The sequence below is a fragment of the Anomalospiza imberbis genome, chromosome 5, assembly GCF_031753505.1.
Source record: "Anomalospiza imberbis isolate Cuckoo-Finch-1a 21T00152 chromosome 5, ASM3175350v1, whole genome shotgun sequence".
In the NCBI taxonomy this organism is placed as follows: domain Eukaryota; kingdom Metazoa; phylum Chordata; class Aves; order Passeriformes; family Viduidae; genus Anomalospiza; species Anomalospiza imberbis.
Genome location: NC_089685.1, coordinates 63,543,235 through 63,562,581, shown reverse-complemented (window position 1 = coordinate 63,562,581; position 19,347 = coordinate 63,543,235). Strand labels below are relative to the sequence as shown.

General features: G+C 42.8%; 1 protein-coding gene across 8 annotated transcripts in view; it reads right to left on the bottom strand.

The window, feature by feature from the left end:
• Positions 1–19,347, bottom strand: part of GRIN2B (glutamate ionotropic receptor NMDA type subunit 2B) — a 217,336-nt gene that overhangs the window by 17,558 nt on the left and 180,431 nt on the right. For all 8 annotated transcript variants that reach the window (XM_068191496.1, XM_068191497.1, XM_068191499.1 and 5 more), the window contains 2 exons: positions 3,540–3,700; positions 445–632 (listed from right to left, as the gene is read on the bottom strand). In XM_068191496.1, coding sequence (XP_068047597.1) covers positions 445–632; positions 3,540–3,700 — 349 coding nt within the window. The remainder of the gene's footprint in view (positions 1–444; positions 633–3,539; positions 3,701–19,347) is intronic.

The following is a 19,347-nucleotide window of genomic DNA, read 5'->3' as shown; positions in this document are numbered from 1 at the left end:
AAATATTTATCCTTTAATTCTGTAAACTCTGCATGGATTGATTCTGTCTAAAGCTATAAAGTATGGAATAACCACAGACAGTCTGATATAATTAGTGGATTGGTCATGGCAAAACCTCAAAGCTAGTAAAAAAATTCACACCAGAAATCTTGTTTTTACAAGATATTTTTCACATAAGATATTTTTCAAACACATATCTGAGCTTGTTCTATGAAAACTTTAGTGCTTTTGGAACTGCTTTTGATGATACTGCTACCCTGCATCAATAACACGAAAGAAGTGACATTCTTGCATTTTTGGTGTGTTGCCTCTAAAAAAATCCCATTAATAATTCCATGTTCTCAACTCACATCTGAAGCACCAGAGCTAGAAACTTCCATTTCTTACATGTAAAACTCGGTATTTCTTAGGAAAATTACAGCACTTCTTTTTCTTGTAACTTACCATCTCCAAAAAGCTGTAGAATCGCAAGATCAACCTGGCGCTTCCAGCCTGAGTCCTTTTGGATGGCAATGCCATAGCCAGTGGAGGCGAACACTTTCCCACTCCCAATTGTCACCAGCTTGCAGCCTTCATCTCTGCCAGCCATGTAGTTTAGCACTGCTGCATCATAAATGAAAGCATCCAACTTCCTGTACAGAGGCAAGAAACAGGAGGGTATAGTACAGAAAACATAACATCTGTATGAAATCAAAAGGTGTTTTTAGGTAGCTAAGGAAGAAATTAACCTCTTTAAGATGTACTGCAATATGTTATGCAGAATCATAGAAAGGTTTGGCTTGGAAAGGATCTTAAAGACAATATAGTACCAACTCCCATGACATGGGCAGGAACACCTTCCACTAGACAAGGTTGTTTGAGCCCTATCCAGCCTGGCCTCAAACACTCCTAGGGATGGGGCATCCACAACTTCATCACCTCACAGTAAAGTGCCTCACCACCATCATGCAAAAGATTTTTTTCCTAATACCTAATCTATCTAATCTTTCAGATTGAAACCATTCCCCCATGTCCTGTCACTACATGCATTAACAAAAAGTTTCTCTCCAGCCCTCTTGTAGGTTCCCTTCAGAAAGGCCACAATTAGGTCACCCTAAAGCCTTCTCTTCTAAACAATCACAATTCTCTCAGCCTTTCCTTGTAAGGAGAGGTGCTCTGTCCCTTTAATCATTTTGGTGGCCTCCTCTGGACTTGCTGTAACAAGGTCTGTCCTTTTTTTTGTAGAGGACCCCAGAGCTGGATGCAGCACTGCAAGTGGGGTCTCACCCGAGCAGAGCAAAGGGGCAGAATCCCCTCCTTCATCCTGCTGCCCACGCTGCTTTGGATGCAGCCCAGGATACAATTGGCTTTCTGGGCTGAGTGCCATTGCTGGGTCATGTCCAGCCTCTTGTCCACCTGCACTCCCAAGTCCTCCTCGACAAGGCTGACCTTGATCCCTTCATCCCCCAGCTGGTGTTGATACCGGGGGTTGCCCCAACCAAGGTGCAGCACCTTGCACTCGGTCTTTTTAAATCTCATAAAATCCCCATGTGCCCACTTCTTAAGCCTGTCCAGGTCCCTCTGGATGGTATCCCATCCTTCAGGCATCATCTTCACCTTCACCATAGCTAATAAAATCTAAGCCTTAAGCTGTCTTACAGGTGAATCTGAGTTATAAATGAGAATTGTTTATCTCTTTCTGACTATCTGCTAATCATCATTTCTGATCTTAAAGGAAATTTGGAATACACACATACTGCTAGATAAAGATGAATGAAGAGGAAGTCAAGGGGATCTATATCCTTAAGAATAGCTTATATTTCTGTACTGCCTTTCATCTTGGAAGAATCTAAAATGTCTTATAAAATATATCAATATTAGATAGCAAGGTAGGGATTGAAGTAAGATATTTTCTTCAATTCAAGTGCTGGCATGACTTAGCTGAGAAAAAATCTTTTTTTCAAATCAAATACAGTCAGGACCTTATGTTTAACCCCTCAGTTACTGTGAAAAGTACTAGCAGATCTTTACCAATGTCAACTTGGCCATGAGAGCAGCTTTATGGTTTACCCTGCTGAATTGGTCTTTGCTGAAGAATTTTCAGCTGAAAATCACAACAAAAATTCTGTTTCAACACAGAGAAATCCTCATTGTGGACTGTGTAGAGAGCACAATGGCCTGATGAGAGCCTTTTCATACTGCAACAAATTGAGTTGGATGTGGGGGGCAGTCTCAGGAGGCTGCATCATCCACAAACCCAAGGACAGCTGATGAGTAAATCCTCCCACTAGATCTGAAATGAAACATTTTCTGATAAATGACCTAAGATCTTCCAGTTGCACATTCTCTCTCACATACTATGTTTACAATACACCTCCTGCACGTATATTTACAGTATGGTGATTATCTCAGTTCAAGTCCTTATCTGTGAGGAAGTCTGTCCAAGGGTGAATATGAGGCCAGGATGACATCTATCACAAGTGATGAGCTCTATTTCATCCATATATTTCCAGGACAGTGCATATTTACTTCCTGAATGATGGCTATCCTGGCAAATCTACCTTCTCAGGATAATGCCCAGCTATGGTGCAGCCATTTTTAATGGACTGCAGGCCTCTGAACCTGGCAAACAGGTTTAGGAATATTCAGTCAATCTAGTAATTAAATTGGCTAAACATCTTAATTTGTGCTTTGAAATTAACTTTCTCATAAGAGTGCAACATGAGTGTAAGCAAAACTATTTTTTCTTCACTGTGGCTGGGCTCTGACAACCAAAATGGTCAGTTCTGAGAGCAGGTCTTTAATTACAAAGGAGAAAGGCTTGCAAAGTGTCATTTTGAGTTAGGTCCTTTGCAGATTCACTATTATTAAAATAGGATGAGCTATTCAAGCATGCTTTTTGCTAACGATTTTTCCCATGTCTCCAAAATTACCCAAGGAAACACATATTTTTATACTTCCATATTATTCAAATAATGTTTTGTTTAGCCCTTGATACTAAAATATGCCAGAGTAGGCTACTTCCAAACTATTTGCTTCAAACCTACCTTCCATTACATTGTATTAGCTGGTGATACACTGGGGTGGGATTAGTCTGACAGCTTCCTGATTAACATAATCTTTTATAAACAGAAGAAGGGAAAACAAAGGAATTTCCAGATGACAATATAAATGCTCTGAAAAAAACTTTGCCCACAGAAACCTGTGAGCTTTTCCTCTGTATGCATAAAAAGCCATCAGCATGAAACATCTTGATGAAGCGAGGTTTTCGGGATCAATACACACATGGATTATGTACACAGGGATACAGTAGATCCTCTTTTTGCTTTTAAATTCTTATAAAAACAGCAAACCCAGAAACTTTTATACAGATGTCAATAGAAAAACCTGGCAAAAAGAACCACAGAGCCCTGTGCTACTGTGCTATGTGTGGTCTGGCTATATTTTAACCATGGAATGATAATAGAGGCTCATTTTTCAAACCCTAAAAAGTAAATTTTCCAGAGAAGCATGCAAAAAGTCAGGTTTCTGTGGTGAGTAAGCATGTAAGAAAGCCTCACCCAGTCTTCAGCGAGAACAGTGCATCGTCCACCCCCCTCTGATTGAACTTCACCATGTAGCTGTGCATTTCAGGGTAGTTGTTGCGGATGTTCCTTTCCGTGCTGCCGTTGGGAACTGTCCCGAAGCGGAAAGGGGGTGAGAAGTCATTTGGTTTCTGGAACTGAAGAGACAGAAAAAGGAATATTTCTCACAGTCTTTCAGACTGAAGCAGTCATCTAGTTGGGAGAACATCGGAGGGTTGATATGATTTTATTTTACTATCATGTAGAAAACATAATTGAGAAGATATATTTTATTGTTTTCAAACATGAATATCTCCTATTAATGCCTAAGAAACAAGAAGTAAATCTGAGCAAGCTGTTCTTTTTCTCTACTCTGGATAAAGTGCATGAAATAGTCAGTGATCAGAGATTAAATAGGAGGTTAGATAAAAGGAAAAAGGAAAGGGAAAATGAAACAGTGGTGCTGGTACACAGTCAAAAAACGGTTTCCAATAAAGTCTATGTGATGTGCTTTTTACCCACAAACTGTCATTTAGTTCCTAAGAAGTATCTTTTTCAGCTCTGTGGATGCCTTTACACTTCCCGCTCCTAACAGAGGTAGAAAAGTAATTAATGAGGTGAGATGCCTCTCAGCATACCTCACACCCACTTCACCAAACAAATTAGTAGCTTGCAAAGTTTTGGGCAAATGTCCCAAATAAAATGCTATTAGTGGCTCCAAGTTACTAGTTACATTTGATGCCCAGAACAGAGCTGGCAGAACACTCCAAAGCTTTTGCTGCTCACAAGAAATACGTTTATCATATCATTCCCCCACAGCTGCAAGCCTGTGAGATTTTATATGCCGCTTGCTTAACTCAAGTCATAATCAATGCTCTCTGGGATTTTATGAGGAGTAAAATTTAGACTGTCAATTATGAAGACTGCTTAAAACCCCTAGAACCAGCAGATGAGAAGGAGCACAGAACTATAAACCAGGAACTGAATAAGCAGTAAAGAAAAAGATGCAAAGGTAGGTTAAATGGAAGAAAGCCTCCTCCTTTCTGGATATATCAAGCAGTAGCTTGCCTGGTGTTATTTCTTGACTCCCAACTGTGACTGTGTATTTCTGTGATCCTGAGAAGCACACTGGCAACAGGCTAATGGTCAGACCAGAACCATTTAACAGCAGGAGTGCACCTGGTACATGAATACGTGCAGTCATGCACTGCCACCTTCTACAGGGCTGCAATCTACAGATAGTTCTAGCTTAAAACACATGCAGATGAGCCTTGTTCTTGAGCTCTACTTAAAGCCATTTTGGAACTTGGTCAGCTTAAACGAGGAGGCCAGAGCCCGTAAAGCAATGTATCTCACTCGCATCTCAGCCATGAGGACAGCTAGAAGCTGGGTCTGTGGATAGGTTAACACACTGTTCACCTGTTTCTGTGTACCAGCCAACTAATCTCTCCAGTTTGGATGGCAAGATGGGCTAAGTTGTATGTGCATATGAGTGTGTGAGAGAGAACACGTATCCTACTACTTTAAGCCAATAAAAAACATCGGGGCTGTTTTTCTGAACTCAGGTTAGTGCATCACCAACAAAACAGAAGTTTCACATAGCATAAAACAGACTGTAAGGTGTCTCTTAGAACTTTGTCACACCCTCTAGGGAGGAAGACAAACTCACAGCTATCAAAGACTGTAATGAAAGCAAACTTTGATGGGAGAAAAATCACTGCAGCATGCTAAAATTATTCTTTTTTACTAAAAAGAATAGGAGACCCATCACAAGGAGGGCACTCCCATGCCAGACACAAAGAAACACAGTCTCTCCCCTGACATGCTAAACCAGGAGATTGCAGTGTGGGCAACTTGCTTTCCCAGAGGCTGCAGAACTCCACCTTAAAGGCATATAGGACCTTCCCATTCCCACAGAGCCTTCCAACAGAGTACAGTCAACAGGAGAAGCATCAGGCAGGCCTGACCAACATTTGTGTGACTGAGTTTTGGCATGTCCATTTTATACTTCCATCCTCTGTTCCCAGTGACACAATCTCTGCTTTTGTCTGCTTCCATCATGGTGCCTACAAACTGGAGTAAGAAGGATTACAAAGTCAGGCATTTCCCTGTGATAAGGGAAATAATCCCAACTCTGAACTATTTTTTGTCACCACGCTGTTCCAGAGCCCATAATAGCAGCCACAGGTGAAAGGCTCCAGATTTAATTTTTAATCTCCTCGGCAATCAATAAATGAATGAAAACACTTCTCTTGTAAGAAATTACTGTTTCTGGCAACAGGAAAAGCACATTTTTAGAGAAAGAAGTCAGTTTGATGACTTCTACAAATTCACATACTACTCATTCACTCACCAATCCTTACCTCCTGCTGATTCCTTAGTCAGAACAGATCTTCAAATGCAAAATACTCTCCACACACCAACATGCACACACACTTCAGCAATAGCTTGGTGAACAGCAAGACAGGAAATGATATAAAAGGATCCATATGGGGCCCACACCAGAAAATTTTAGCTTGAGTGCCCAAGAGGAACACAGATTCCCAGCTAACCTAGCTTAATATTTACAAAGCTGAAAGTAACCAATGTCCAGCTAACTCCACAGTCGATGCAGCCAGAGATAAGCAGCTACTTTTCCATATTTGAGAAGTAATAGCACTGCATGCATGCAGCTTTCTGATAAGAGATAGACGTTCAAAAATCCCCATGTGTGTTTCTTGGCAATAAGTGGGCACAGCCCAGTCCAGGGATGAAAGGATCTCCAATGAGCTCTCAAGAGTCAAAAAATATTGCATCATTCTAAACTAACTTCTGTCCCACACAGCTCATCCTGAGGGAACAAGAAGACAAGTGAGCCTTCCCAGAAAGTTCATGGGACAGATGGGGAAGGACTGTGTCCTCTTATGCCAACACAGTAGAGGAGTGTGTGGAAGAGCTGGAGATGATCTGTAAGGAGGAAAGTTAATTGTCAGATTGGCAAAGAGTTTAGTAAGGAAAGCCACTTATTTGATTTCTCCCAGGGGCTGGGACCATGAGCCTGGATTATGAGTATCATCCCCAGGGAAGCAGGGCTCTTTGGCAGAATGGTCTATAGGGAGTCTGAGACATGAGGGAGGAGCTGATGCACAGTGCAGGGGCCATTACATGGAGGAAGCCTGTGCAGAGGTAATCTCAATGCTGCAGTGGACACAGACAAAGGAATTAACCACAGATATGGACAGAAAGGGTCAGAATGTAGATTAATTAGAGAACTGTCCCATTATGTCACACAAAAATTTCTCCTGTCAGAGCTTTAAGTCATAACAACTCTACTCCAGGCATCTGTGAAGAGGAGTCCTGTGAGGTTCTGGCAAAAAAAAAATGCGGTGGTAAAAGGGGAAGGGAAGATAAGCAACTACATCAGTTGCTGAGAAAACCCAGCTGTACAGGGTCCACACTTGTAGGAGTCCCACGTTTTACTTGCCTGTAGCAGGAGACCTGTCCTGATGCCCAGCTCTACCTACCTCAAAGGGTGACTGCCTGTGAGGGAACCAGCAGAGCTCAGCTGCAGTCCTGTACCCTAAAAGCCCCAGACAGAGATGTATCCCACTTGCATCCTCCCACTCATTCACCCTGGAACCGCTGTTGTGAGATGTTCCTCTATTGTGTACCCCAGGTGATGTGCACATCCTGTCACCCATGAAAGAAGTCCCGCTTGCTTCACATCAATTGTGAAGGTGGATGCTAGAGATGGGGGTGGAATGCAGGCACCGAGGATGCCTGAAGGGCTGCAGTAGCTCTGGGACATGAGATATCTATGTTCAGAGCCCAATGGCTGCCTGCCTTTTCAACCCCTCTCTCCACAAACTGAAATCAAGGAGCATTAAGTGCAAAGCAGACCTCGGCTTTGCAAAAGTAACCTCTCCGAGTCAGAGACCAGAAATCTTCCTCCTCTGGAGAGCAATAAACACACAGGCTGGAAGCTGTTAGCACATTCAGGGGGGATAGCTCCTTTGCCACTCCCCTCCACATCTCTCCATGAGAGCTGTCGACAGTGGCAGTGAAAGCAGGTTTAAGTGACTCGGCTGGCAGAGCTGTTTCATTAGCAATTTGGAGCCATGCCGTGCAGAAAGCAGCATTGTTCTCAGATGTTCGGATATCAATCTGCATAATGAAACAGGTGATAGGAGCTCTTCCCATTCATGCAGCAGCAATTGGAGGGGATTTAGAGATGAGGGGAAGGGGTTATGTCTAATTGGCCACAATTAATTTGATGAGATTTTTTTTCCAATATATTGTCTATCACCGAATGGATCCTACAGAAAAGCACATCTGCAGTTATTTATCTGCCTCATGTAGGCCCTATTTACACTGTAAAGTGTTTGCCAATAGCATTGAAAGCAGTTTCCCAAACTCAGCAAGCTCTTGCAACAAAAAGTCTCTTTTTTAACAGCCAATCTACATTTACACTGCTGAAAAAAACTCCAAATCAATCCACTGCTGAATAACATAATGAGCTGGCAGAACTTGGTGCAAGGGGGTGTGTGTGAGTGTAGTGCTTTACCCTTATACAGCTTCTCTGGGAGGGCTCCTTACACTTTGTAAGGCCCAGATGACCAGTTAAAGTTCTCTACCACAGGAAGACCCACAGCTCTGACCCATCAAACTGAGAGTCACAAATTCAGTTCCTCTGCTAGCTTCAAGTCCAAAAGAGCTTAAGCCCATGTTAGATACTTTGAGTTAACTTCATTTACCCCAAAGTAAGTGCCAAGCTGAGATGCCTAGGGAATTCACCCTGAGAACAGGTCTCTCATAGTCCCTGTGTCAAATCTGCCCGCCATCTGAGGGTTGTTTGGACACCTAAAATAGCTCTAGACATCTACATCGGCCCAAATGAAGCTAGCCACTGGGCCATTCAGCTCTCAGGACATCTCCCACCAAAAGTACAGGGAACCAACCACTATGGGTAGCAACAAGCCTGAAATGCCCACCACCCTCTTAATGTATAACCTCTCTGCATTCCCCAAACATCCTCAATTGTCTCCTCTTGTTCTGGTTCAGCTATATGTCACTGCAGTCAGCTTGCCCCTTTCTTCATTGCCTGAAAATCCAACCAGGCTGTTTGCACAAGAGCTTCCTTCAGAACCTTGAAAATTGAAGAGTGGGTCAATGGTTTTCAGGTCTAACTCTGAGGTAGCTCTATGCCTGTACTTAAGTCCTGATAGGGTATACACATGTCCAAGCAGCATGTCTTGCCATAGCTGCTTCTGTGTCCTCTGTTTCAGCTAGGAAATTGATTCCTTCACAGCTAATGGACAACTCTCAAAGAGAAAAAGCTTTTTTTTCCCCTCATCCCCAAAATACATAATTTTTGTCCCCAGGCTGCACCACAAACAATGCCACAGAATCACAAACCTGGATTTTTCCCTGAAAGATGTCTCTTCCACCTCTATCTCTCTGGTGAGTCTCTCCTGGACATCACCATTCCTGACAGCTCTTAATCCAGCCCACTGTGGAAGATGGCTGGTGCTGCAGACTCCTCCATTCCCTGGACAATGCCCACCAGAGCTTTACTACTGGAAAGTTCTTCCAAGTATCTGAACTAAAGCCATCCAGCTGCAAATACAACTGCAATATTTTCTATTATCTTGTCCATGGGCAGGGAAATCCAAATAGTTTCTTCTCCTCTGAAGGTGCTTTTTATATTTTTGAAGACCATTGTGCTGCTGCTTCACCATGTTCTTTGACTGCAGCTAAAGAAGCTCAGTTTCTTTAGTCTTTCTTTGCAAGCTGTATTATATGGACCTGCAACCATTCTTGCTGTTGTCCTTTGTCTGTGTCCTGTAAGTCTTCCCTTGACTTACCTTTGGTTGGCGAACATGCTCTCCATCATATCAAGAACAATCTGATCAAGACCCAAGGATGCTGAGAGAATGTTACAGTAAAAAAGCTTGCAGTAAGGCAACACAAGCAATGCTACTCAGTGTTCCTGCTCATTATTATTCTTCTCAGGGCCTCTCTGTGTTATATCATGTTTTGCCAATCCTTCATTTTCAGCTTGCAAGTTCTTCAAAGCTGCAACTCTGTCCTGATCTGCATTCAGGTAGTGATCAGTTTGTTTCTGGGAATGTCGATCAACACTGCCAGCACCATCTTCAGGGCTTTTACTGTATTCTTTTCTTTCTGCAGCTTGGATTGTGCACGTAGGCACATCCACAAACCCATGCCCCCTGTCACCTGTCCTGGTAGAGGAGGTGCACTACAGATTTCAAGCACAGAACTTGCAACTTTTGGTGTCTTGGTGTTGTAGGCACTTTAAAATTGACAAAATTGCATCCCAGATAGGAGTGTGCCAGCTGTGCCAGCCCAACAGTATAGGCAGAAAATCATACTGCAAACCTAAATCTTAGCACTGGTACAAGTCTGTGAGGAGAGCAGACTAAAGTGACTGTGCTGCTCATTCTCTATTATTAATGACTCTCTTGTATAGATACTTCTCAAGATTCATTCCTAAAGCATTTCTCTCCCCTCTGTACAGTCATGTAGTTTTGACATTACAGATATTTTTTATTTCCAAGGTGGAACTCTTAGCCATTTCTAAGTGACTATGAGTTTTCAGATCATCCTTTTACCCTGGCTCTTTTTATTTCCCTCCTGCATTCCGTCACAATAACATTCTCTGCCTCCCCAGCAGTGGCTGGGACTCCTCACAGCTCTGAATCCAGTTGCCACATCAACTCTTCCTGAAACCCCAGTTTCTTGTCTTCACAGTCAAACAACACATCTTGATGTAAAAACAAAAAAAGGAAGCTAAAAAAAAGGGACCAAACAGCACTAAATCAAATATGTCGATTTTGGGAGGGCATAAAATTACCCTGTCCTCCCTCAGACTTTGACTTTGTGGTTTATCTTATTATTCAGTACCCAGTGATGTTTCAAATTCTCTCTTGCTTTGCATAGCGCTTTCACCCATGAATTGCTCTAGATAAGTCCAAGAAAGGAATTATCAGTAAGTGCAGCTGACTGCAGTGAAGTTGGCAAAGAATTCTATTAAAGTCCCTTTTAAAGGAAGATGTAGTATGGGTCAGACCCACAAACAAAAAGGAAAAATATCTGTGAATGTCTGTTGTTGAAATATGGACACTTGCGGGTCAGGAAAGGGAGCAGAGCAACCTGGTGACAATGCAGAGGTGAGGGGGGGACAGGTGAAAGCAAAAGAAAAGAGTTCAAATATAGCAACTTTAAAAATAGTTGTCCTTGCAAAATAACTGAGATGAAAGCAGAGATCCAATTGGTGGAAGAAGCCTCCATCACATGCGGTTATTGCCAGAGCAGTGCACACAGTAGGATTGTGCAGCCTCTTTGCAAGCTGGATTGCTATGTACAGACCTTCTTTGTGCCATTTCTGCACCTTGGGCAGTGCAGCGTCACCCCAAACAGATGGTATGTCGGGGATCCCACGTCCTCCATGAACACACCTACTTGTGCCTGCTGCCACCACACTGCCTTTATGCTGACTCAAGCACTACAGATACACCAGGTCTGAGGGGCCACTGCAGGATCCCAGCATCACATACAGACAGAGCCCACCCACACCAGCACACCAGGAGTCTTCTGGGTGGGGCAAGTGCATGAACATTACACAGGCTCTAAGCAGTTTCTCCACCTGACAGGTAATATTAACTTAAATATTCCTCAGGACACATTTGGCAGTATATAGGCTTCAAGTCACTGTTAAGTGTCCCTCAAGCTTGACCAGAAATCTGTAGTGGAATCACTGAGCTTCACCAGTCAGAGCCAAAAGCTGCTTGCACAGCTCAAGTGTTAGAATGCATGATAACAGAACACCACAGTCATATCTGTTGCAATGAAGGGTGCTATGAAATCATAGCTATGGTACACTTAACTTTTGGTTGCATGCATGTAGAGGATGGAGATCTTCTGTTTATCCAGCACCAAATCATGCCATGTATTTCATTCTTGAAAGTCAGCTTCCTTGGAAGCTAAACACAGTGGGTCAAAGGGTATCTAGTGAATAATCCCAGGCAAACACAAAAGAGAAATTCATGAGGCAGAAAGATGCCACTTACTACACTCATGTTAATATCATTAGGAGTGTAGATGTTCATTCAGAGGGAGAAAATTAAGTGATTAAAAAGACCTTGAGAGGAGAGGTGACAGCTAAGTACAGAGGAATTTGAAATCTGCTTTGTTTGCACATGAGACAGCTGGTTAAAAAATTATGAAACACTCTGAGAAATTCAGAAGATGTAGTTTGGTGGGGAAGCAATTCCATTTTTCACTAATATTTTCACTAACAAAGGAAGGTCAGCTCCTCCTGTCTTCTGAGTACTAACAGTAGCCAGCCTACTATTATGTGGGCACTATCCACTGGGCAGCAGAGTGAAACCCTGCACAAGCCTGGCAAACCCCTAAAAGACTTCACAGGGCTCATAATTTTCATCCATGCAATTTTAAAAACTTAGTAATCACATTAGTGCAATTTCTTAAGCACATCTGTAGGGCAGAGAGGCAAAGCAAAAAAAGCAGGGCACTTCAGACAGGGCAGCACCTTCCCAGAGATGGGAGATAATGCCTTCCTTTAACCTTCTGATGAAAGCTGCCCTCCTACCTGAGAGTGAAAGACAGAGAAATGAAAGCCGTATCACTCCCATGTGAGTCCTGGGGCACTGAGCTACACCTGAAGTAAACAAGTCTACTGGGCCACTGAGATTCAGGGGTAGTTTGACCTTGAGTAGACAAAGGCCTGGGAGAAGCAGGGCTTCTTTCCATACAGTGAAGTAAAAATGCCTGGAAAGGTAAAACCTGCCAAATATATATCAAGTATATGTATGTGCATGTAACTACATATGTCAAAGTCACTAGGCATCAGGAATGAAAGTGTGGGGGTACAGCTGTTGTATACTTTCTTTTTTTTTTTTTTAATCCTGTAGCTCTCATACTTGCATCCCTTCCCCAACAGTAATTCAGCCCTGATCATTCAGCTGAAGGAGGCCAGCTCTCATCTCTCAGGCTGCCAAATTTTGGTGGCAGGGCCATTGTCTTTTATTTGACTGCAAAGTGCCAAGTACATTTATGGCACCATATAAATAATAAATAAAAATATTCATTGTTTTCCTCTCTCCTGGCTTATACTGATGTGAGAAGCAGGACAAGCTTTTGCTTCCCTCTCTTCCTCTTCCCCTTATGTAACCCTCCAAAGACAGCATTTTCCAGACTGCCAAGCAATTAGCACAGAAGCAACCCAATTTAATCACTACCTCCAAAGGGGGATAGCTCCAAGAGCTGGTGAAAAGGAAGATGAAAAGAAAGGGTCAGTGGTGGCCAAGGCCTGCAAAGGTCAGGGTGCTGTGGAGGAGGAATGAAGAAGCTGCAAGCTAAGGACCACACCACAGCACCATCACCAAAGTCCCTCATCTAGCAAGTCTCATCTGTACCACCAACAAAGCCCAGGGGTTTGCATTTCTTCCTTTCTAGCAAGGATGAATTAAACCTACAGTCTGACTCTGAGTATCCCCTCCCCTTGCATCTTACCTGCTTAAGTTCCCAACTAAAGTGCATTTTAACTGCCAGAAATCCTGAATAGTCCCATTACAGGTTTTTACTGTCATTAAATAATAGAATGGGGTGGAAGGGACTATAAAAATCATCCAACCCCAATCCTCATGCCATGGGCAGGGATACCTTTCACGATACCAGTTGCTCAGAGCCCCATCCAACCGGGCTTGAACAGTTCCAGGGATGAGGCATCCACAACTTCTCTGGGCACCACTTCCAGTGCATCACCACCATCACAGCAAAGAATTTTTTCCTAATACTTAATTTAAACCTATTCTATTTCAGTCTGAAGCCCTTACCCCCTGTCCTGTCATTACATGCTCTTGTTAAAAAGTCTCTCTCCATCTTTCTTGTATGTTCCCTTCAGGTATTGGAAGGCCACAATTAGATCACCCTAAAGCCTTCCCTTTTCCAGTCTGGACAATCCCAATTCTCTCAGCCTCTCCTTGTAAGGAGAGGTGCTCTGTCCCTTTAATCATTTTGGTGGCCTCCTCTGGACTTGCTGTAACAAGGTCTGTCCTTTTTTTTGTAGAGGACCCCAGAGCTGGATGCAGCACTGCAAGTGGGGTCTCACCCGAGCAGAGCAAAGGGGCAGAATCCCCTCCTTCATCCTGCTGCCCACGCTGCTTTGGATGCAGCCCAGGATACAATTGGCTTTCTGGGCTGAGTGCCATTGCTGGGTCATGTCCAGCCTCTTGTCCACCTGCACTCCCAAGTCCTTCTTGGCAGGGCTGCTCTTGAACCCCCAGTCTTTTTTGATACCAGAGAAGTCCCTACAGATGAACAGAAAAAGAGAGACTCCCGAGAGACCAAGTGAAGGCTAAAGCACACTGCAGCCTCCTTGCTGCTCTGCACTGCACAGTGCTGAGCTGAAGAAAAAGAGGGAGAATGATAAAGAAACTAGGACTGAAGCAGGGGGAAAACAAAACATGTTTGAAGACCCACTGACTTTAAACATTTATAGTCTTAAAAACTACTGAATCACATTTTAGCACACAGGCACAGAGGTTTGTTCCAAAGGTCTCAGAAAGCATAAAAATTATCCCAATACAAAGTCTGCAGAATGTCTAAATCTATGATAAACAGACCCATCTGCAACTGCAAAAATTTGTCTAAGATTATATTTATGTATACAATAAATGTAAGTCACAAATCAGAAAAATCTATTACTAACATATCATATGCTGTAGCTATTTAATAGCTACTTATTAATAAGAAAATTTAGCATAATATGTAATTACACATAGTACACATGCATTACATGTGTTTACACAAAATATATAGCTACACTATGTAATATTTTAAAATACTTCATACTATAGCACCTTATGATTTACAAGGACATACAGAGAAATAATCAGATTTTAAGCCATAATATTTCAGACTATCAGAGCTCTGAGTTTTTTACACTTCACTATGAAGCAGTGTTTCTGTTATTAAGCACTAGTTGATACCACTGTTACTGATAAAGGTCATATTTAAGCAAAAGGCACAGTTCAACTCATTTACAAGGAGATGTACCCCTAGGAAAGCACTGTGGAAAGAAATTCAACTCTAGCCCATGACATAAGGTTTGGAGATTCAAGAACCTCTTTATTTTGGGGAGGTTTTTAGTGTCAAGTAAGGTGCATCAGATTTACACATTTTGGAAGATGTTATGATTTATCACAAGAGGACAGGATTGGAAATGGCATGGTCCTTCTTCTGTCTGCCTAACTCATATCTCCACAAAGGTGTCCCAACAATAAAAATCATACTGCTGTTGAAAGATGGTGTACTTTCTGCCTTTGGACACTGCCACATAAAACTTCCTTTGCATCCTGCTGAAATGTATGGAAGTACCACAAATGTCAGTTAACACTATTTAATCCCATGGAAGATTTATACTGCCTCCAAGCCATCCAGTTAGACAATCTTCCCTTGTAGAGCTCACAAAGCACAAGACTGACCCTCACTTTTAGTCCTCTTGAAAAACATCTAGCTGAAGGTATCTGCTCTGCATTTTCCCCAGACTTCTCCAGAACAGGTATTTGTTGTACAAAAGCTGCAAGCTCAGGGAAGCATTTAACTCCAATCATGTGAAAAATAGCCTATTGACTTTAATGCCACCACTCATGAGCACAAAGTTAAGCACACGCTTATGTCTTCTGCATATCTGGGATCCTTGTATAATTTTGATTTAATGTGCCACAAAGCACAATGTGGGAAATAATTCATTTTTCAGTTTCACAGTCAAGCACCTATTACTGCCAGAAAAGAGCAGATCCTTTTCTTTGCATAGGTTTTTCAGTGAGGCTTTTGTTTTGTATCAACCTGAAATGTTCCATTCACCTCAGATCTACCTATGTTGTTTTGTCTTCCAATTATCTCTGTCTGTCCCCTTCTTTTGTTACAGAAAAAAAAATCATTTTTCCACTTTTTCCCCCTTAGATGTAGGTCAGTTTTATGTGTAATGCCTTTAGAAAGTGACATGTCAAAATTCATGTCAGAAATAGCAAAGTATACTAAAATGAGCTATTTTGGAAAATATCAGAAATTCCTTCTGCCTTCTCATACTCTCCTCAAGTTTTTTTTTCCCTAAAAGTACTGGGCAGTTTTAACTTCAAAACCTACCTTTCAAAAAAAGAAATAAACTCATATCTATTGAAAAAATAACTGACCCATGCTGCATTTGTCTCAACATTGCATTAACATCTTAAAAAGCAAATAAGTCAAATATGTGTGAAATTTCAGCAATCTGTATTAATTTGCAGGCATGCAGAAATCAATTTCTCTCCTTTTCATGTCAATTACATATTACCATTCTGATATTTTATTAACTTCTTTGGCATTTCCAACTAATTTATAGGAAGGATACTATTTTTTTATTATTATTAACCTACTGCCTTCTAAATCATTTTATTTAAATGCCCTGCTGGCTGTCCACATTTGCTTTTATTCTATTACTACTTTATATGAATGGAAATTACGTATAGCTATTAGATTACTTGACACATTAGTTCATTTTATATAATCTTTCCTGTATTTATTGCCTTCGTTAGACTGAAATACCGCAGGCGCTTGTTTCTCTAATGTGTCTGAAGCTCTCCCACTAATGAAAATTGGGTTATATCTTCTGATTACACTCAGATGAAATCCAGACCCAGGAGCTGACTGCATATTCTGCGACAGGCCCTCTTACCACTGGGGCTTTTGCAGGGGTCAGGGCAGCAGCAGCCCCCCACATGGATCCTGGATGGATGCAGCCCAGCAGCACGTGCAAAGGTGGTCCAGCTGGGCTTGCTGGGAGCTGGCACGGCCAGTGTGGCACTGTCCCTGCCAGGACCACCTCCAGCCCCTCTGCCGCACAAGGTGGACCAGTGGAGGCAGAAGGTTCTGCTTCGGCACCTGCGCAGGAGGAAAGTGGTTCAGCATGCCACAAGCACAGGGAGCTGGAAAGGAGATGCTGTCAACAGCAGGACTTTTCCTGCAGAACTGACGAGGCCAGTGCTGCTCTCAGGCAGGAGCAGGTTTCTCCTCCCTCCAACTGCCCATGGCTGCCCCAGAGTTAAGAGTTAAAGCTTGATGTATGATTTAGCAACTCCCAATATTAACATGGGGGAATTAACAGCCATCATAAGGTGGGTTCCTTCATCAGCTCTGGCACCTGTTTTGAGCCAGCTATGCTCAAAGGGTGGCATTCAGCAAGGTGAGCATCACCTGGGACAGAGCAAGAGTGGCAGAGGTCCCTACGTTCATACAGGGGGCCTCCAGACACCCTCAGTTCCACCTGGTACCCTGGGACAGAGGCATCCACTCCAGCCCAGCTCAGACAGACGTGCTCAAGCATCCACAGAAACACAGTGGGGCATGATGTTAGTCATTGTCTTGCATGCCATTAGGAAGTAAATGCAGGGGCACAACCAAGACATCATCCAAGAGACATCCACCATCCTGAGACATCTGGTGCATTTCAGTCTGCTTTTCTGGGGAAGTGACATGCCAGCAGCTGTAGGCATCTCTTGCAGTGGTTCTTCCCAGGCAAAACCTAAGGAAGAGGGTCCAAGGAGATGCTCAGGATTGCTGTTGCAGAGTGTAGCCAGGCTGACCTTGGCAAGTGCACCCCAGCCAGGCACAGGAATGGATTTTTTGAGCGCATCTGGCATTTTGGCTGCTTTACAGTGTCAGTGGGATACCTTCCCCAAGTATTGTCGAACTACAGAGACATCTGCAAGCAGATCTGGGTCTAGGCAAGTAGGAACAATATCCTTTTGTTACTGTCACTTTGCCAGTTGGCTTGGATTACATCATCAGCTGAGTCCTTGTGGTGGACACAAGTGCCCTTACCAGCTGATGGAGAAGGCCAAGAGACCAATCTGCCTGACTTTTGCTGTGGACACCAGATCATACATTTGGGATAAAAGAGATTGGAAGCAACAGTCTTTCCTCTTGGAAAACAGTCTTTCCCACCTGGCTTTGAACAGTGACTGCCTCTTTTGAAAGTCTGAACTAGCTTTAAGCAGGCAAGAGAAGTGAGGTAGAACACAGTGCACCTCCAAGTGCCCTGGATGTGGCTGTGCCCTTCATCCTGGCCAAGCAGGGCATTGAGAGGGTGAGTTGCAAGCAGTGTGCCCTTTGGAAAAGGGAAAATATGAGATTTAGAAGAGTGAAGTACTCCCAAACCATAGGATCTTGAAGCAGTGTGACAAATGTCTGGATGACTGCTCCCAAATCCTACAGGGCCCTTTGCATATTCAGAAGGCAAAATCCATAAGCCCAGTAGATCAAGCTCATTCACTCACTTATTCCAGATGGAGTTAGTCCCACCTGCTTTTATTGCCCAAAGGCAGCTGTTGGCCTTCAGTTTCACCAGCCAATTTTCATTTGATTACAGATGCTCTGGTAGATTGTAATCTTACCTAAATATTGTACTTGCACTAGCAGCTATGTTTGAGGCATACCACAATTCTCTATGTACTAGAGCCTTTCTGTTCCCCAAGGAAAAAAGCACATATGCTTTAGCATAGCAAAAGTAAATACAGGTACGTTGGCAGAGAAAAGTAGAAGAAAATGGCCTCAATCCAATACACACAGGTGGCCCTGCAGTGAAATCAACTAAAACAGGCCCAGAAATTTGTATTCAAAGGCTCTGTGAAGCTCCTGGAGTCACTGCTTTCAAATGATATTTCATGCACATATCTCTGCAGGTATGAAGAATATCTTGAAAAACATGAGAATGAAAGCATGTTCTCTCCATGAGACTAGGCACAGCCTGAAACTATAGATCACAGGTATAAACTATCCCATTTAGCCCAGACAGTTGAAAACCTAATGATGACAAACTAATGTTACCTCTGATAGGGCTGGCTGGTTTTGAACAGTCTCTTTCAATCTGAAGGAGCTCACAGCTTCTAAAGAGTCTCTGCAACAGTCTCCACCTGACAGAAAAGCATCCTCCCCTCCACCCCATCCTCAAACACAGCACATTGCAAATGAGGAGACAATGTGAAACAAATTGAGGTCAAAATTAAAACAAATAACACAAGCACTTCTGCATGGACTGTACTACTCTCTGCCATGTTTCATTCCAGGAAAAAGAAACAAAAACCAAACAACAAAATGAGTAAGAAAAACTCCTATGGTTAAACCATCACAGAATTTCCAGCCTGCTGAACAGGATACCATATACACAGGAGGCCTGGCCACAAATTATTTCTAGACTGTCATGACGGACACAAGTGTCAGTAACTATAACCAACCCAGCATCCACAACTGACACTTGCAGTCCTCCTCTTGCTTCTATCCCCAATAGCAATGTGTGCAACCCAATGTTATTTGGCTGCCCTGCAATGGCATGACCCCTTAAGCAGCCCCAGTGTCTGAGTAACAAGCTCAGCATGGGCAATCGAGCTTCACAATACTCAATTCCTTGTGAGTAGCCTCACAACAAAACAAAAGTAAAGCAGTGCACAAAGCATTACACCCTCACGAGCCAGACAGTGCTACCCTGCATGTATCAGCAATTTTCTCAAAATCCTCAAGCATTCAGAGTCCAGCAAAAGCGAATGCTCTGCATGGACAAAATGTTGTGCAGATAAACAAGTCATTGAAATGCAGTCTGAACACAAAATGATTTCTTGTAGTAAGCCTCCAAACACCTTGAAAAAACAACAGTATAACTTCAAATGCAAGCAATAGTAAATCATCAAAGGCACAGTGATTTACCCCCATGGACAGAACTTGTTTTCAGATTAAATTAACAGATCAT